Source organism: Saccopteryx leptura, chromosome 13, assembly GCF_036850995.1.
Source record: "Saccopteryx leptura isolate mSacLep1 chromosome 13, mSacLep1_pri_phased_curated, whole genome shotgun sequence".
Lineage (NCBI taxonomy): Eukaryota > Metazoa > Chordata > Mammalia > Chiroptera > Emballonuridae > Saccopteryx > Saccopteryx leptura.
This window is the reverse complement of record NC_089515.1, coordinates 27,405,579-27,426,385: the sequence shown is the minus strand read 5'-3', so window position 1 is coordinate 27,426,385 and position 20,807 is coordinate 27,405,579. Positions and strand designations below refer to the sequence as shown.

The window sequence follows — 20,807 nt, the reverse complement described above, 5'->3', positions numbered from 1 at the left end:
AAGCTGGCAACCTCAGGGTCTTGAACCTGGGTCCTCCGCGTCCTAGTCCGAGGTTCTATCCACTGTGCCACCGCCTGGTCAGGCAAAACTATAGAGATCTTGATCTACCAGTTAAAAAATGTATTATAAAGTGACACTTTTTTTTTCCATTCAATGATTGTTTTTATAAAAACAACAAAGATAGATAACTAAATTTAAAAGATCTTTCTAGCTGCTGTGCAGAAAAGAACATGGACAAGAGTAAAAGTGAAATGTGGAAATAAGATGGAAGACAACTCTAGAAGTCCAAAGGATTGCGGCCTGGCTTAAGGAGGTGGCAGTGAGGAGGGAGACGTGCACAGTGTTAGATTTGTGCGGTAGCATATAGGGACTGACTGGTGAGGCCAAATATGGTAAAAGGTCAAATATGCCTCCCACACATACTGGTCTTAGGGGAAGAAGGTGTCATTTACTAACAAGAAGGAAAAAACAGGAGAGAAGTAGATTTGATGGGAAAAGACCAAGGGCTCAATAACTAATGAAAAGATAAAAAAACAGAAAGAAAGATCAATGCAACAGAACAAAGTCCAAAAAAGACTACTATATAATGGAATTCAGCATATAATACAAAAGCATTTCAAACAAAGGGGGGGAGGGAGACTGGGACATAAGTTATTCAGTAATCACTGTTGTTACTAAATTTGGGGGTGGTGATTGGCAATTTGAAAGGCAATTTGGCAATGTCTATCAAAAAAACCCCAAACAGGGCATATACTTTGACCCATAAATTCTACATTTAAGAATTTATCCTGGAGGACCCGGGTTCGATTCCTGGCCAGGGCACACAGGAGAAGCGCCCATTTGCTTCTCCACCCCTCCGCCGTGCTTTCCTCTCTGTCTCTCTCTTCCCCTCCCGCAGCCAAGGCTCCATTGGAGCAAAGATGGCCCGGGCACTGGGGATGGCTCTGTGGCCTCTGCCTCAGGCGCTAGAGTGGCTCTGGTCGCAATATGGCGACGCCCAGGATGGGCAGAGCATCGCCCCCTGGTGGGCAGAGCGTCGCCCCCTGGTGGGCGTGCCGGGTGGATCCCGGTCGGGCGCATGCGGGAGTCTGTCTGACTGTCTCTCCCTGTTTCCAGCTTCAGAAAAATGCAAAAAAAAAAAAAAAAAAAGAATTTATCCTAAGGGAAGGATTTTAAAAGCTGTATTTATAAACTTGGTCATTATAACACATATATTACAGTAAAAATTGGAAGCCGTATAGATTAATTACATAAAACCATTAAAAATGATAATGCAATTTGTATTTTGACCTGAAATGAAGCTTATGTATGGCATTATTCACTTTAGTTTAACATTATTTATACTTATAAACAAATATGTTCCTCTAGATTAAGAAGAATCTGGAAAGAGAACAAATTCTTATCTCTGTATAGTAAGATTACCAGTTAATTTCACTTTGTTATTCATCCTTTTCCTAGTATCTATTTATTTTTTTACAACATACTATATAACCTGGGTAAAAATATCCAGAATATACGAAGTAGTATTACATATCAAGGAAAAAATCCAACAGATAAATGAAAAAAAGGATATGAATAAGCAACTGAGAGTACGGCCAAAAAAAAAAAAAAGAAAAGCTCAACCTCATTAACAACTAAGGAAAACAAATCAAAGAGAGAACTTCACACCTATCCAGTTAACAAAAATTAACATGTCTGATTGCTTCAAATGCTGGTGTAGTTGTAGAGAAACAAGCATTCCCACATACTACTTGTAAGAATGTAAATTTGTACATCCACTTTGAAAGATAATCTGAATATACAAGAAAATGTATCAGGAATGTTCACTACATTATTGCTACCATCAGCGGGGGGGGGGGGGAGGGGGGGAAGGGGGGGGGACACGACACACAAAAAAAACACACAAAAAAACAATAGGGAAATGGTTATATAATATGAGTCATGAGCTACATCTCCAAGTAACAACCTGGGAAGAATCTAAGAATCTGTGACATTAACATTTATTATCTCCACAACTGAAAAGCTACTGTGGCCACAACTGAATTTATAAACAAGGGGATTTTATAAAGTTAGCTCTGGATATTTCAAATGACCCCTTTAACTTTGGGGGCTCCACCTCAAGTACCCATCAGAGATAATGGCACAACATATGACCACAGGAAAAACCCTGTCTTTCCTCCAGTCTTGTTTATGAGATAACACAAGATCACTCACAGAGAATGCACACTGTCAGTAGCAATGCGACACTTGAGACATGTGACACCACACAAAGCTTTATCTTTAGCTGTTCACCACAACGATCAAATGATCTCTTAGAAACTCTAAGAAATGACACTGAAGAAGCCATACTACCAATTCTCAGGTAATCCAGATCCAGAACTGTGGCTTTCAAATGTGACCATGACCAAAGTAAAAAATCACATTTAACAGTGATGCCCAATATAAACACCTACCCACATACTGAAATTTCACAGAATATTTAAACTTACTACATGGCATGTGCTGACTTCTTTTCCTATTCAATTCCATTTGACTTAAAATGTTGGTCATGGGCCCTGGCCAGTTGGCTCAGCGGTAGAGCATTGGCCTGGCTGTGGAAGTCTGGGTTCGATTCCCAGCCAGGGCATACAGGAGAAGTGCCCATCTGCTTCTCCACCCTTCCCCTTCTCTCTCTTCCTTTCCCGCAGCCAAGGCTCCATGGAAGCAAAGTTGGCCTGGGTGCTGAGGATGGCTCCATGGCCTCTGACTCAGGCACTAGAATGGCTCTGATTGCAGGGGAGCAATGCCCCAGAGGGGCCGAGCATCGCCCCCTGGTGGGCATGCTGGGTGGATCCCGGTCAAGCGCATGCAGGAGTCTGTCTGCCCCCTCCCTTCTCACTTCGGAAAAACACACACACACAAAAAATGTTGGTCATGACCCACTAAAACTGATAGGATAATCTACTAACAGATGTCAATCCAATCTGAAAAAATACTGACCCAAAAAAGCAGGTATATAAACTTTCATCATTCTATCTCCCACCACCACCACCACCACATTAATTTCATGAGCTACTTTGCTTTTACTCAAGCCATCCCACCCACGTGAAATGTCTTCTTGACTCCTTTTCCCCATATAAATCCCATTAATTCCAGACCTACCTAAAAATCTCAACTTCATTGTCATTTCTAGGCAGAATCCCTTAAAAAGTTCTTTAAACTTTTTTTTTCTTTAATTCTAAACTCTTATAGCAATAATCATCCAATCAATTTGTCAATTAATACTTTAGGACATCTACTTTGTCTAGAATTATTGTTCAAACCTTATACTTAAAGTCCTTTTTCATAATCTTACCAAGGGCAAGAAATCTTACACTGATTTATAACCATTACTGTATCTTAGTAATGCCTCACATGTGAATTTCATTTCTTTGTAAGAGCCTCAGCTTATTTGTTCCAAGAGTTCGTAAGAAGCTACAAGAGTATTTTATTCAGGCAGAGACCTGACATCTAAGTGAGGAAAGCACTCTATAAATCATAAAACTTCAATTAAATAATTACTAAATAAACAGTTTAATGAAAAGATAATTAAATTCAAAGCTCTCAAAATTCCCAGAGATTTCTCTAGGAAAAAGGCTTACCTGTATGGTGAGGCCTGGCGCCATGACGTTTAAATCTTTCTGCAGAGCTTGCTTCAGGTTTTCATCTATTTGATCTGTTTTTGGAGCCAAAAACAACAGCACTCGTGATACTCAAAATTTTCTTTACATTGTATTAATATTCAAACAAAACTAACCATTATTAGACCTAAAGTTTCCATCATACTAGTCTTTTATAGAGCTTAAAGTGCTTCATATATATAGCTATATATATAAGTAAATACAGGAATATTATATACATATTTAGTTTTCCTTTTTAAAATTTATTTGTTCATTTTAGAGAGAAGAGAGGAGAGAGAGAAGAGGGAAGGAGCAGGAAGCATCAACTCCCATATGTGCCTTGACCAGGTGAGCCCAGAGTTTCGAACCAGCAACCTCAGCGTTTCCAGGTTGATGCCTTATCCACTGCGCCACCACAGGCCAGGCTAATTTTCCTTTTGTATGTGAGAAAGTGTGAGAGATATCTCTAATATCAATTTAGCATGTTTACTTAATATGTGTCCTGATTCTCGTTAAAAATATTTCTATCTTTAGTCAATCTTTACCCCAAATAACTAAATTTCATGCAGTGGACCCCTGCCTATTACTATGGATTTAAAAATAGATAGGGCAGGGGTGGGGAGGCTCACAGGAAGGTCTTTGAAGCACACAAGAATGGACAATAACAATGTCATTTCACTTAGCCTTGGAACTCATGAATTTTCCATCTACTTCAACAGTACTTTCACCATTATTAAAAAGGTGCGTGAGCCTGACCAGGCAGTGGTGTAGTGGATAGAGCGTTGGACTAAGATGCGGAAGAACCCAGGTTCGAGACTCCAAGGTCACCAGCTTGAGTGCGGGCTCATCTGGCTTGAGCAAAAAGCTCACCAGCTTGGACCCAAGGTTGCTGGCTCGAGCAAGGGGTTATGTGGTCCGCTTCTGCTGAAGGCCCGCGGTCAAGGCATATATGAGAAAGCAATCAATGAACAACTAAGGTGTCACAACGAAAAACTGATAATTGATGCTTCTCATCTCTCTCTGTTCCTGTCTGTCCCTATCTATCTATCTCTCTCTGTCCCTGTAAACAAACAAACAAACAAAAAAGATGCGTGACACGACAAATCAGGGCAGATCAGTTTTCTCATACGCCATCCCAATAGCAGTCAATCATCAATGATGAATCAATTGGTAGATTCCTAAACTGATTAATCACCCCTATGCCTGCCTCTAAAGAATTCACTAAGAATTCCAGGAAGAAGTGAGCAGCCAATAACAACCCAATCCTGGTCAAAGCTTTCGCTATTTTTTTAAAATTTCTTTATTGACTTTAGGGAGGGAGGGTGGGTAAAAAAGCAAGACAAAAGCATCAATTTGTTTCTGTATGTGCCCTGACCAGGGATGGAACTGGCAACCTTTGCATATCAGGATACTCTAACCAACTAAGCAATCCAGCCAGGGCAGACCTTTCACTACAAATGAAATGTAATTTCTGCAGAAAAAGAGTTAAAAACAGAAAGCCTGAAGCTGTCATCCTTAGAAAAGCCTGTTTGCAAGCCTGCTTTCCTTTTGGGAGTCTGGAATTTTGATATGCACCTGCATGACCAGCCCCCAGTAAAAATCCTGGGTAGAGTCTCTAATGAGCTTCTCTAGCACACAACATTTCACATGTTGTTACAATTCGGTGCTACAGTAATTAAATGTGTCCTGCTTGACTCCACTGGGAGAACCCCGACTCCTGAAAGCTTGTGCCTGGTTTCCTTCAGACTTCACCCATGGGCCTTTTCCCTTCGCTGATTCTGCTTTGCATCCTTTTGCTGTAACTGTAAAACATCTTGGCTGTGAGTGCTATTATATACGGAGTCCTGTCAGTCCTCCTAGCACATCATCAAACATGGAGGTGGGCGCTGGGAACCTCCAAAACACACACTTCTCAATTTCCTCAAATTATCTATTAAAATAGCAACAAAGCTCATTTTTAATAAGTTATCATAGCAAAAACAGAATATAGTCTGTAATGGTCTTTTTCCAAATCCACCCTGTTAATATATTAATGCATTTCAGAAAATAGTTTTCATTCTTAAAATATCTTGTCTGAGCAACTACTTAATTTAATCATAACAAATTTTAAGCTTAAGATAAAGAATATTTTAAGCCTTGCCCATGGGTGGCACAGGGGATAAAGCATTGACCTGGAATGCTGAGGTTGCCAGTCCAAAACCCCAAGCTTGCCTAGTCAAGGCATATACCACAAGCAACTACTGTGAGTAGATGCTTCCCGTTCTTCTCCTCCTCCCTCTTCTCTCTCTTTACTTTCTCTAAAATCAATCAATTAAAAACAAAAAAAGAATATTTTAAGGACAATTCAGAAGAAATGCTCAAATTGCGTAATGTCTACTAATGCTATGATCCATAAACAAGCTGAACAAGATTTTCAACCGGTTATTTACATATTTAAAACAAATAAGACACTTACCAAACAATTCAATGTAAACTTCTTGAAGTGTGTGGACACTACAAAACTGGTTCAGCTCATGGTGGATTTTATTGAAGATTAAGGTCTTATCATAGTCTGCAGTGTAGTTCCTCACGATATTAAACACTGAAGGACAGGTACAATCAAGGTTTACCCATTATCCTCTAATTCAGCCAAGATAAAAGTTATACTGATAGAATACACATGTGGAAAAGTGCCACAAAACCGTGAAAACACGAGACACAGAGCTTGATATATTCCTAGTACTCAATTTTCCAGATATTACTGCATTTATAATTCTAATAGATAAACTTTCATATTAAGATGAGTATATATATCTTAGAGGTAATAAGGAACTGAAAGTTTTTAAGCAAGGACATGCATGACACAATCAAATTTATACTTTGGAAGCAGTATGAAGCTGAATTGTGAGGCACAAAGATCAGAGGTTACTGCAAAGCAAAAGTTTACCTAAGAGGTAAAGAGGGCAGGGCCTGAACTGAGGAACAGTGGGAATAAAAGAAGGAATCAGCTGCAAAAGAATGTTTTCAAAAAGGTATTTATTTTTTTGGGTGACAGAGACAAAGAGAGGGACATAGGGAGAGAGATGAGAAGCATCAATTATTCCTTGTGGCACCTTTAGTTGTTCATTGATTGCATTCTCCTATGTGCCTTGACCATGGGACTACAGCAGAGCAAGTGACTCCTTGCTCAAGCCAGTGACCTTGGGCTCAAGCCAGCAACCATGGGGTCATGTCTATAATCCCATGCTCAAGCCAGAGGCCCCACACTCAAGCAAGATGAACCCGTGCTAAAGCCAGCGATCTTGAGGTTTTGAACCTCTATGGGTCCTCTATGTCCCAGTCTGACGCTTTATCCACTGTACCACTGCGTGGTCAGGCTCAAAAAGGCAATTTTTAAAGGCTGTCAGAAAAGACATCAGGCTAGAAGGGAGAGAAGCTAACATTTATTGGGCCAGCAGGCAATTTACATAAAGTAGCATTTAATTCTCACAAAAAATCTAAATGAGGAAATTCAGAAACAGAGAATTTCAAAAATGTGCCTAAGGGCACAGACTAGACCATAGCAGAACCTGTGCTTTACCTATTAAAACATGGGGGTTGGGGAGATGGGTGAAAAAGGTGAAAGGAAGAAGTACAAACTGGCAGTTACAGAACAGTCACTGGAATGGAAAGTACAGCACAGGGAGTATCGTCAACAATACTGTAACAACTATGTATGGTGTTAGATGGGCACTAGATTTATTGAGGTGATCACTTCATAACTTGTATAAATGTCGAATCACTGTGTACCTAAAACTAATATTGTACGTTAACTGTAACTGAAAAGTAAGACATTAAAAACATGCTGCTTTCTCCCTTCAGACCCAAGGACTTGCTCTGCTGGCCTCCTCTTGAGAGACAGGCCATCAATAAACTTGCTAGTTCATTTGCTTGGTCATTTCCAAATGAACTGGTGATCCAATAGCTTCCTCTTTATCTCTGGCTAGAGAACAACAATCTCCCCTTCTTTTATTTTTCCAGTCACAATCCATTCATTCCACTGATTTGTTACCAGCAAAAGTAGGTGAAAAAAGACAAGAAAAATACTTAATCACTGAAAAATATAATCCAAATCCACTTAGCAATACTGTAACAGTTTGCCCTCTGCTCTGAAATCCTTTTGCTACATGTGCCTGTTCCAGTGACATAAAATTTAGCATGACCTTACATTCCAATATACATATATGGTATGTCTTCTTAAAGTAAAATTAAAACCCTTACAGCAAAGATTCTAACTTAACCTTTTAAAACTGCTTTGCCGAACACAGTAACCTGTACATACTACGCGAGCCAATTTTAATAAGGATAAAGATAAAATGGCAGATCTTTCCATTGAAAGCAGGGTCTTGAAGAGACCCATGTACATCCATGTTCATAGCACCGTTATTCACAAAGCTAAAACATGGAGGCAACCCAAATGTCCACTGACAGAAGAATGGATAAACAAAATTTGGTATATACATACAACAGAATATTACTCAGCCTTATAGAGGAAGGACATTCTGATACATGCTACAACATGGATGAACCTTGAGGACATTATGCTAAGTGAAATAAAGTCAGCCACATAAACACAAATACTGTATGATTCCACTTATATAAGATTCTTAGAGCAGCCAGAATCAGAGACAGAAAGTATAATGGTAGTTGCCAGGGGTGGAGAGAAAGGGAAATGGGGAGTTATTGTTTAATGGGTACAGAGTTTCAGTTTTGCAAGAAGAAAAACGTTATGGAGTTGGTGATAGATGCTTAACAATATGAATATATTTAACACCACGGAACCGTATACTTAAGAAATGGTTAAGATGATTTATGTTATGTATATTTTGCCACAAGAGAAGAGGGGGGAAATCAAATAAAAAAAGGCAGATTTTCTTCAGAACTAATTAAGTTTTTTAATAGTACCCACTCCATCTCTGTGCGTATTCATTTTTTACCAAGAAAATGTTTTCCCCACACTGAGAATTTTCAGATTGCTTTGCAAGTTATAGCAAATCTGAACCAGACGAGAATTTTCTATGGCCACAAATCAATGTGGCCCAGGAATTTTGATCAGTTATAGATTTTTAGCATGCATGGAAATGCTCTCATCCTGACTGGATAAAATACTGCTTTCTAGAAATTCTAGAAATAATCAATACTGTCTTGCTTTTTCTTTTTTTAAATACTGTCTTGTTTTTGTTTGTTTTTTTCATTTTTCTGAAGCTGGAAACAGGAAGAGACAGTCAGACAGACTCCCGCATGCGCCCGACCGGGATCCACCCGGCACGCCCACCAGGGGCGACACTCTGCCCACCAGGGGGCGATGCTCTGCCCATCCTGGGCGTCGCCATGTTGCGACCAGAGCCACTCTAGCGCCTGAGGCAGAGGCCACAGAGCCATCCCCAGTGCCCGGGCCATCTTTGCTCCAATGGAGCCTTGGCTGCGGGAGGGGAAGAGAGAGACAGAGAGGAAAGCGCAGCGGAGGGGTGGAGAAGCAAATGGGCGCTTCTCCTGTGTGCCCTGGCCGGGAATCGAACCCGGGTCCTCCGCACGCTAGGCCGACGCTCTACCGCTGAGCCAACTGGCCAGGGCCACTGTCTTGATTTTTAAAAACAGAGTAACTCATAGTTATAGAAAGTGAGCTGTCGAGAACTTGTGACCTATTTTTGCCATCATTCCCTAGAAATGGAAAATATTCCAGTGATTATTTTTTATACATATTAACAATAAATGAGGTCATAAAACTGTATAATACATTATTCCTCAGGGAATCTCTCAGATATAAATACTCTGATTATAACTATGAAAACAACAGAACAGGTCGGTAGCATACCTGCATAAGGGGCCAACATATTAACCACTTCTATTCGGTCAATATAGATCATAACTCCGCCACTAAAAATAAAAAGAAATGAAAAAACTGTGAGCCAAATACAAATCTATTATAATCTCAGACCATCAAACATATCCTACACAATAGAAATTTAGAAGGAAAATCTAAAGACATATACTACTGATTAAAATGATTCCAGTAATCAAGACTCCAATAACCCTACACACACACTCACCTAGTTCCTCTCATAATAAAAGATCCCTCTGTAACTGCTGTGATCAAATCAGCTCACATGATGACTAAACCTTTAACCTAAAGCTACTCAGCATTTTGCCCTTACTAACTGAAGCCAACAGATAAAGCAGTGCTCTTCTCAAAGTCTTTCATCAAGAACCGAAGTAATACAATTTCTCAGGAGATAGGAAGGTCAGCCACAGCCTAAAATTCTTTTGGTTTCCTGCCTTATCTTAATAATTCATCAAGAGTATTTATATATTTTTTATCTGTATTTATTCTAGTATAAAAAAGAAATTTCCTCTCAAGTAAAACTGACACTCTACAACAGGGGTCTCAAACTCGCGGCCCGCAGACTAATCCACGAAGTTCAAAATATTTTGGATAAAATTAAGTAAGCCTAGGGGCCTACTTGTATTTTTCATTTCTCTAGCATCCTAGCTAGATATTAGCTTAGTTAACAGCAGTTGTGATGCGAACTACAGTTTCTGGTCGTTTTGTGACACTGAGTAAACTGCATGTACGATTGTGCTTGTTGTACTGATTTTTTTTTGTTTTCAACTGCAGTGAGAAAAGTGTTGCATAACAGTTGCCTTCTGTAGACCTAGTGCGGCCCACCGAAGGGCTGTGATCTTGCTCTGCGGCCCACATGCTGAGTTGAGTTTGAGACCCCTGCTCTAGAAGGACAGGTTTGGTTAACTAGTGACTTCATATACTTCTTGGTCTACTCTAAGGGGCACAAGAACTTAAAATTTAAGATACTTGAAGTTAGAGATTTTGAAACTAAACCATTAAGCCTTTCTACTAACTTACAATGACACTTCCCTGATTAAAAAAAAAAAAAGAGTAATACATACTCACTAAAAAAAATCTGAAAGAAAATAGAAAAGCATGAAGATGAACGTAAAATTTACCCAAAATGTCACCAGCTGCCAATTGAGTCATCTCTAAAGGGAATCCATATAGAGAATTACAGCTAGACCTAGGGAGAACTTATCAAATATGTTAACTTAAAACACAGAAAATTTGCTCCCCTTTAAATAGGTTTTCTGTCTTTCCATTGAGGTCAAAGCCTCTTTTATATAGGCTTGTCATAAGATATTTTAGTCATTTAAAATAAAGCATACCTTCAGACTTAGCTGAGTAGTAGCTCAGTTGCTTAGAGCATCATCCCAAAAAGCCAAGGTTTTGGGTTCAATCCCCAGTCAGGGCACATAAGAATCAACCAATGAGTACATTAATAAGTGGAACAACAAATTGATGTTTTTTTCTCTCGCGCGCTAAAATAAAATTTAAAAGAACACCTTCGATTTTACCTTCTTTTAATACAATTCAACGTACTGATTATATTCTAGAGGCAATTTGGGCCTTGTTTGCCTTTCTTTCCTTAAAACTCTTTAGGGGCCCTGGCCGGTTGGCTCAGTGGTAGAGCGTAGGCCTGGCGTGCAGAAGTCCTGGGTTTGATTCCTGGCCAGGGCACACAGGAGAAGCGCTCATCTGCTTCTCCACCCCTCCACCTCTCCTTCCTCTCTGTCTCTCTCTTCCCCTCCCACAGCGAGGCTCCATTGGAGCAAAGATGGCCCGGGCGCTGGGGATGGCTCCTTGGCCTCTGCCCCAGGTGCTAGAGTAGCTCTGGTCGCAACAGAGCGACGCCCTGGAGGGGCAGACATCGCCCCCTGGTGGTCAGAGCGTCGCCCCCTGGTGGGCATGCCGGGTGGATCCCGGTCGGGCGCATGCAGGAGTCTGTCTGACTGTCTCTCCCCGTTTCCAGCTTCAGAAAAATAAATTAAAAAAAAAAAACAAAACTCTTTAGGGCAGTGATTTTCAAAGTCCTAAGACCAGGAGCATTAGCACCACCTGGGAACTTCTGCTAGAAATGCAAATTCCTGACCTACTGATTCAAAAACTCTACATTAGATGGCTTTTAATACTATAGATGACAGGTGAGATGATTTCATATTAAACTATCTGTTATTGAACACTTAAACTTTGTTTGGATCAAGTGCTGGGTTAGGCACTTTTATTTTTCATTTTTTTTTTTTTTTGTATTTTCCAAAGTTAGAAGCAGGGAGAGCAGGGAGCCAGTCAGACAGACTCCCACATGTGACGGACCGGGATCCACCCGCATGCCCACCATGGGGTGATGTTCTGCCCATCTGGGGCGTTGCTCCATTGTGGCTGGAGCCATTCTAACACCTGAGGCAGAGGCCATGGAGCCATCATCAGCACACAGGCTAACTTTGCTCCAGTGGAGCCTTGGCTGCAGGAGGAGAAGAGAGAGATAGCAAGGAAGGAAAGGGGGAAGGGTGGAGAAGCAGATGGGCGCTTCTCCTGTGTGCCCTGGCCAGTAATTGAACCCAGGACTTCCATACGCCAGGCCTACTCTCTACCACTGAGCCAACCAGCCACTCAGCTGGGGCCTTTATTTTATTTTTTAGTGAGAGACAGAGAGAGGGAGAGAGACAGACAGGAAGGGAGAGAGATGAGAAGCATCAATTCTTTGTTGCAGCACCTTAGTTGTTCATTGATTGCTCTCTCATATATGCCTTGATGGGGGGGGCATGGTTCCAGCAGAGTGACTGACCCCTTGCTCAAGCCAGCAACTTTGGACTCAAGCAAGCAACCTTGGGCTTCAAGACAGTGACCTCTGGGCTCAAGTCAGGGACCATGGGGTCAAGTCTATGATCCCATGCTCAAGCCAAATGAGCTCATGCTAAAGCTAGTGACCTCAGGGTTCTGAACCTGGGTCCTCTGCATTCCAGGCTGACGCTCTATCCACTGCGCCACTGCCTAGTCAGGCTGGATTAGGCACTTTATATACAGTGATTCTATTCCTTGGAATAGCTCTCTGCAAGATAGGTCTTATTAACTGATTTTTAAAAATGAGGAAACTAAGCTCAGCAAAGTCAATAAAGGGATGTGTGACAGCAAGGAGTATATGGGAATTCTCTGTACTTTCTGCTCAATTTAGCTATAAACCTAAAGGTGCTCTAAAAAATAAAGTCTAGATTAAAAAAATAATAAAGCAGATGTGGCAGTGCTGACCTACAAAGCTAGGTCAGGTTTCTTCTTTTTTTTTTTCCCCTTAAGTGAGAAGCAGAAAGGCAGAATCCCGCATGCGCACTGACTGGGATCCACCTGGCAAGCCCCCCGGGAGATGCTCTGCCCGTCAGGGGCTGTTGCGCCATTGCTTGGCAACTGAGCTATTTTAGTACCTAAGGGGAGGCTATGGAGCCATCCTTAGCATCCGGGGCCAACTTGCTCCAACAGAGCCATAGCTGCAGGAGGGGAAGAGAGAGATAGAGAGAAGAGATAAGGGAAGGGGTGGAGAAGCAGATGGTTGCTTCTCCTGTGTGCCTTGACTGGGAATCAAACCTGTGATTTCCCCAAGCCTGGCCAACACTCTACAACTGAGCCAACTGGCCAGGGCCTGGTTTTTTCAATAACACCTAATAACTCCTAAGATGGAAAGCTCCTATTTGGAGACAGGGCTTTCCTTAAATAATGCTCAAAAGAGAAATCTCCTTGACTTACTTTCAGGTCTATTTGAAAGATGTTTAAGTGATCACAGTTTATGAACAGAAACTCCAGCTGAACTAAAAGGAGGTTGATAAGTGAGGGGAAAGCTTACCTTGTTCCACAAGGCACATTTTTAACTTCATCAGTTTGCAGAGTTGTCTGGGGAAGGAAAAAGACCTCATCAATACTCAGGACACAAATCGTCAAACAACTGGTCCCAGAAGAAAACCTCTGGAGAACTGCTGAGAGGTAAGTATAGGATCACCAAAGATTAGCTATCCAAGTTGTTTCTTTTTGTGTCCTAGTAGACATGAAAGCCTTGAGACAAAATAGCTAATGCTTGAATCAGGATGCACTAGGAAAGTTTCAATGTTTACCTCTTAAAGTATGTCCCTTATTGGCCTGGAGCTGGCCTGGATTACAAACTACATGGCTTCCCCACAAGGATACTACTACAAGGACTTGTGCTCTGAACTTTGATTCCACTGCTAATATTACTGCTTATAATAAAGGTAAAAGATAACTATTATATGCATATGAGTAGTATAAAACTCAAAGATAAAAACTGAACACCGATCTTTTCCTCTAAAGCAATAGAAGATATTTTAGTTCAGGGCCTAGTGATCTTTCAAATGGTCTGTTCAATTTCCTTTTTAACAAAAGTGCCACTACCAGCACTGCTTCCTTTTAGTGCATCAAAAACCTGGTACTTAATTACTCTGCCCCTTTGTTTGGATCCAGAATGATTCTTTATTGCACTCTAAGGCCTCCAATAGGTGAATACAAAATGGGTATATTCTAGACACACTGTACCTTATTAAGCACACAGAAACATATTACTTTATGGAATTCAAAGGAGAAAGGAAGCATTGTCCCTGCTTCCAAAGAGCTTATTATCCAACGAAGAAGATAAAATCCTTATAAACCAATCAATAACAGGTATAAAATAACAGAGTATAAACTGAATTGTTAGGTATTGAATGCCAGAGAGTAAAATGATAGGCTGAAAGGCTCTCTGAGGTGAAGTACTTAAAAGCCAGGTCTAGAGGAGGAGAAATAAGAACAGATGTGGCAGAGGAACATCTTAGATTCAATAAATATCCTATTTAGAATCACACAGCTGAGGACTAATCACGTGTACAAGTGACAGGAAGCAGACTGGCTTGCCTGCAGCAGAAGGGGCATACAGATGAAAGTTGAAATTCTGAGAGGAGAACACAGTGACATTAGGTAGAGGGCCCTGCATGTTCGTGGGGATGGGGGGATGGAGGCTACTTAGGCTTTTCCCAGTCTAACTTATATGTAGCCAAAAATAAACCTTTCAAAAATATGTTTTTCCCTTAATTCCTCTGCTCATATGTGGTACAGTTCTCAGTATCCATCATATTTAGAAACAAGAGAACCAGCTGGGAAGCTAAAGTATTAAATTATTTAGGTTGATTTAGAAAAGAGCATGGAAATTAAAAGCTGTCAATCCAGGAAATATAATAAAGAAAAGATTTAATAACTGGTTGCATAGAAAATTCCAGGAAGGAAAAGAACAGAATGTAACTCTACGGCTGAGAGATTAGGGTGATGGGAAACACAGAATCCAGGTAGAGTGAGAGAAGTTGATGAAGAGATGAGTTTAATTTATTGTATTTTCTTCAAACATTAACAAAACTCAATTTCCATATTCCACATCAACATAGAAGGCTATCTCTTCTAATGTGTTCCAAAATTTTTATGTTTCATTCGTATAAGAACAATTTCTTAAAAAGATTTTATTAAATATAATTCTTTCCTAGAATGTTACTGTTTCACATAATAAAAAAGAACATTCCTATTTAGTCACACTGGCTCCACCATTTAATTTTTTTTGTAAATCAAAGTATATTTGTTTACAATGAAATCTCTTTACTCATTTCATTTCCATTTCTTGTAAGTATGATAGTTTATTACAATATATGCATATACATATGTACACGCTATATATTGTATTTGTTATATCTGCAATTAAACTCTAACATCTATTTAATGTTTATTATCTGTATCTCTTCTATATATCTCTGCATCAGTACGATTCAACATACTAAGCTCCAAGAAGGCAGAGACAGATGTGTCTGGTTTTGAACGTATCTAAAAAAGCCCCTAATCTCTAAAGGTCTGATGGTGCCACTGACAACATCATTATAATATAAAGAGTTTAGGCTGTTGGTGAAGTCAGGTAATTAAAACTGCTTCTTTCACAGAATAACTGAAGTCTACAGTAGTGAAGTGACTTTTGCAAAGTCGTGTAATTAATTGGTGTCAGAGCCAGAACCCAAGTCTCTAGGCTCCTGGCTCCATGTTCACCACATCACACTGCTTCCTGAGAAATCAGCTCAATTTTACAACTTTCAGAAGTAGAAAGGTCAGAAATACAAATTGGTTACAATCTCTGTCTTCAAGAAGTTTGGAGATGTTCTGGAAAGAAAATACACACAAAAACAGAGAACACAACAAAAACCAAGTAAGACCAAGGGCCAAAATGTACAATACAGACATTCAGCGCTCTAGATTAGAAGAGGGATTTGCAATGAGCCTTAAGAAAGACAGGAGAGAAAAAAATGAAGGGAAAGATGTGGAGAGAAGAGGTGATGGCATGAACCAAGGCAAGAGTGAATAAAATAAATATGGGAAAATAAACATGGAAACCAGTCTGACTAAAGAAAGAACGAACATATTGTACTTTATAAGATACAAATTCTTACCCTAAGTCATATAAAAACAAATTGAAAGGAAACCTGCAGGATATAAGTATTTATAATGAAACTCTCGCTTAGCAAGAAGCTTAGACTTAAATTACAAGATTAAATATATTAAGTTTTCCTCAGTCCTGAAAAATTAGCAGATAGTTTACAAAACTAGTCATAATCTAATTCTATTCTGCCATCTTGTTATGTCAAAAGATATTTACTAAGTGTCTCCCAAGGCCAAGACACTGTTCTCAATGATCAAGTGCTATTTCAAATATTCTGGAATGCTATCAAAATAGAATATTCCCTAAGATTCCACATAAAATTGTGCTTAATGTCCCTGAAAAAAATGGGAGGCAGAAAAGCTGTGAATAAAAATTCAGATCCTCCATGTTAACAGTCGTCCAGGAGCTTGCCGCTATGGAAACCAAACACTGTTCCAAACCAAGAAATCACTGGTTTGTATTTCTAGTAGTGTTCTGAAGTCCTGCTTTTATTTTGACAGCAGCAACAGAAAACCTGTTGCATACCACTATACAGATGGGAGAAGTCACTTCTTCCAAGCTGCCTAGCTCTTACTTCTAATATACTTCAAGAGAGGGAGGTGCTCAAAACCAGAACCTGTGCTATGACAACCGTACTTTGTACTTTAACCCTTACAATGAAGTAAACACTGCCATTTGCTTAAGCAATACGGAAATCTACCTCCACCCACAAATGGGGCAACTGTTCCTGTCACACCTGTCCATCCAGCGTAGGCCTCCCCTAGAAATCACTCACCTGCACAGATCTGAACGTAGTAATGAAAGGCAACATGATATGATAGCCTGGTCCACTGGGGCTAGTTAGTAAAGCTCCTCCCCTGCAAAAAGATGTTTTAATTTGATAAGATTATTAAGAGAAATTCTCTTTCAAAATCTAAAATGCTGTAATAAGTATTCACTCTTACTCATGCTATTGACCTATTAAAGCCTCAATATGAATTACTCATGATAAACAACTGCTGGTCCCTACACTATCTGCCACAGCTGAGGAGGTGAAAAAAGTCCCATTAAACTGCTGATGTTACACCTTGTTTCATAAGCTGGACCAACCACGCCTCTGGGTCTCCAGCACTGCTCTCAGCTACAAAGGATTTTCCTTGGTCTTTAACCATCTGAGAAACACGAAAAAAAAAAAACTCTAATGGCTCTTAGTTGCTATATTTTAATTGTGCATAGCATGAGCTAGTTCAAAAAATAATACACTTAATTATGAGGTTGAAAAAGAAGATAAAACAAACTTTCAAGAAAGGAGAACATTTCTGAGGCTCAAGATTCTTCCAATCTACCTATAAGGAAATAGAAGTACTGGAAGCATAAAGTTTATTTACTTATTTATTTTCTAAACTTTTTTCCCCTTTAATTTTAGAGAAACAGAGAGAGGTATGGGGCAGAGGGAGGGCGAGTGGGAGAGAGAAAGAAGCATTCATTTATCATTCCACTCAGTTTATGTTCCCTGAGCAGGATCAAACCTTCAACCTTGTTGCTTTGGGACAACACCTGAACCAACTGAGCTAACCAGCCAGGGCTTGGGGGCATAGTTTATTTTTAAAAATGAACAAGCCTGACCAGGCAGTGGCGCAGGGGATAGAGCGTCGGACTGGGATGCAGAGGACCCAGGTTCGAGACCCCAAGGTCACCAGCTTGAGTGTGGGCTCATCTGGTTTGAGCAAAGCTCACCAGCTTGGACCCAAGGTTGCCGGCTCGAGCAAGGGGTTACTCTCGGTCTGCTGTAGCCCCCCAGTCAAGGCACATATGAGAAAGCAATCAATGAACAACTAAGGTGTTGCAACGAAAAACTAATGATTGATGCTTCTCATCTCTCTCCGTTCCTGTCTGTCTGTTCCTATCTATCCCTCTCTCTGACTCACTCTGTCTCTGAAAAAAAAAAAAAAGAAAGAAAAAGAAAAAAAAAGAACAATTAGCATGGAAAGATAAGGGATGAGATAATACGACTTAAGTACAGACTTGTTCGCCAAATAAGTCTGTGGGCTTGTTCACCAAATACTGGAATGTGAGAACTATGACAGCACATCTTGGAAATTAAAAAAAAAAAAAGAATTCTGGGGGCAAAAACAAAAAAGAAGTCCTATTTTACATAGTGAAGAGTAACTTTACAGAACTTAGCTTTCTATTGGAAAATATAAATAGGTTTCCAAAGAATTCATAACAAATAACTAAGAAAAGATAAACTGAGGTCTTTCCCTAATTATTTGACAGCCATACCTTAAAAAGCTCTTTTCTTGGTTTTATTACCAGGATGACAATGCCAAACTAGGTGGAAATTTGAACTAATCTGTCATTTTTTATGCTAAAGCTCTACTTGCTAAGACATATCACTAAAATTACATTTGAAATGTAACATTTGAAACAGAAAAAACTGTTTCAAGACTCAGGATGGTTTTTAAAAGTAGAAATATTAACCCTGGCCGGATAGCTCAGTTGGTGAGAGCATGGGCCCTAAGCGCAGAGGTGTTGGTTTGATCCCCGTTCAGGGCACATACAGGAATGCATGGATGTTCCTGTCTCTCTCTAAAATAAAAAAAATAAACATTAAAAAAAGTAGACAAGGCCTGACCTGTGGTGGCGCAGTGGATAAAGCGTCGACCTGGAAATGCTGAGGTCGCCAGTTCGAAACCCTGGGCTTGCCTGGTCAAGGCACATATGGGAGTTGATGCTTCCAGCTCCTCCCCCTTCTCTCTCTCTCTGTCTCTCTCTCCTCTCTCTCCCTCTCTGTCTCTCTCTCTCTCTCTGTCCTCTCTAAAAATGAATAAATAAAATAAAATAATAATAATAAAAAAAGTAGACATGTCACTTTTGGGGAATGATGGAAACAAGCAAAAAGCTGAAACCCTTTCAAATACATACATCATTATTGGAGTTTCTTCAGATTGTCTTCTCTCTGTCTCTGTCAAAAGGAACTGGTTGTACCATGTTGAAAGAAAAGCTATTTGAGCTTGACTAGAGAGCAGTATATTCCACACTATTCCTTTCTCAATCTGAAAAGGGTAAGGTGGGTGGGTCATCAATGCTGTTTATGCGTCTCAAGGTCCGGGGATATAAAAGTTGTCATGGTCATCATGTTTTGACCTTACAAGCCCAAACTAGACACTACCAGGTGCTTTTGAAGGAAAAAAGAATCTAAACAACCGTCACAAATAGAACCAGAGATTCCAAAGAGCACACAAAGCTCAAACTGAAAGCCTGTACGCTGTATGGAATACAACGATTTACCCATCTCTTCAGTTTACAGGGGTAGTGACCACTGCCTACTTTTCTCTACTCATTTTCTTCTGCAAATAATTGAGCTTACAAGGAATAACTGCAGGGACTCAACCTTTGCGCAGAATATACACAGCACTGTAACTGGCCAACACCAGGAGGGCGCCCTGCAGAAGTCTGCCTGGGCCCCGAACTCTCCCTAGAGCTGCGACGAAACCCACTGCCTGCAATCGGAGAGGGCTCCCCCGCCGTCGCAGAGGGAACACCTTCCCAGACGCCACTCAGCCGGCAGTTCTCTTTCTACCTGCTCTAGAACCTGAGCTGACTGCTCACCTGTAGTACACAGCCAGGTGTCCTTCCTCGATCTTGTGGATAGAGGCGTAGAGAAGGACGAACACCAGACCCACCACTGCAGCCACCAGAACCCGGACTTGGGTCATATTCATCCTTGTTTCTCCTGGTAAGGGAGGAAAAGAGCCCCCAGCCCCGTAAGAGATAGGCCTACCCTTTCTGGTTTCCACCCTCTGCGTCCGGGCAACTGTCTCCCTTCCTCACACCGAGCAGGGGAGTCTTGTGCCCCCTTTCCGTCATTCATTTCCCCTCGCAGAATCCGTTTTCCCCTCGCTAACCCCTCCGCTGAAGGCTGCCCTCAGTCAGCCCTTGCTCGGTGAGCGTCGTGACACCCCTTTCCCGAACAGCCGCTCCCCCAGCAGAAGGTACTAAGAAGGGGGCGCAGCTGCAACGTCCAAAGACAGACCGACCCCTCTACCGCGCCTCACCGATCAGTGACGCATCGCCTCCGCCCGCACGTGCAGTCGCCTCCCCGCCGAGCCAACCGCCACCAAGCGCCGACCCCGCCCACTCTCCCAGCTCTGCGGCTGCGCAGGCACGCACGCCGACGCAGGGCTCGCCCCGCGACTAAAAGAGACGGAGAGCGGACGGGACAAAATTCCCCGTCGGCTTCCTGCGCAATTTCCTGCCAAAGTAACTCGGGCTCTTTTCTGTGCACTGCGGGTTTCTTGCTTCTGAAGAGAAGTGGGCAATCTGGAGCAAGCAAGGTGCTAAGAAGGAGACGGCCTCTGGGACGAGGGACTGGACAGTTTGTTCTTGTGTAAAGACCCACTCCCTCACTCAGTGTGGGACCTGTTCCGTTCATTTGTCCTGTTCTAGCTTATACGGAAGCCTATGTGGCAATCATGTGTTTCAGGCACAGGTCCAGCACTTAATTCAGGTGCAACCAGACTTGTTGCAAGGAAAGTGGAAGTTCTGAAGTAGAAGATATTCGATCGAACAGCATATCATCAAATATTTTTCTGAATACCTATTAATGTGCAGGAATGTAATCTTGTGAGGTCTGTATGAAGGCCATCCAAGGAGTTGGAATGGGTCTTCTAGGAAAACGAAAAGGAGTACTGAGCAGCAGCTTCCTTGAAGCCAGTTAATGAAAGGAGTGGGATGATAGATTAAGCATAGTTTTTAAAAGGCTAAAATGAACCTTTTCTGTAGGGAGGGGGTACTGGATGGCTAGAGGATAGAGGCAGGCTTTCTTTTTACTGCATATTATGTTCTTTTAAAATAAGCATTAAGTGCATATATTATCAAA

General features: G+C 41.1%; 1 protein-coding gene across 3 annotated transcripts in view; it reads right to left on the bottom strand.

The window, feature by feature from the left end:
• The window catches only part of ERLIN1 (ER lipid raft associated 1), a 40,761-nt gene extending 20,659 nt beyond the window's left edge, over positions 1 to 20,102 (bottom strand). Inside the window, exons 1-7 of one of the 3 annotated variants that reach the window (XM_066355017.1) lie at positions 19,984 to 20,102; positions 19,538 to 19,661; positions 16,722 to 16,803; positions 13,337 to 13,383; positions 9,472 to 9,533; positions 6,094 to 6,219; positions 3,621 to 3,694 (exon numbers count right to left, since the gene is read on the bottom strand). In XM_066355017.1, the coding sequence (XP_066211114.1) occupies positions 3,621 to 3,694; positions 6,094 to 6,219; positions 9,472 to 9,533; positions 13,337 to 13,383; positions 16,722 to 16,803; positions 19,538 to 19,650 (504 nt within the window). In that variant the 5' untranslated portion in view covers positions 19,651 to 19,661; positions 19,984 to 20,102. The other 2 variants (XM_066355018.1, XM_066355019.1) reach the window with 2 other exon arrangements.
• Positions 20,103 to 20,807: the final 705 nt, after the last annotated feature.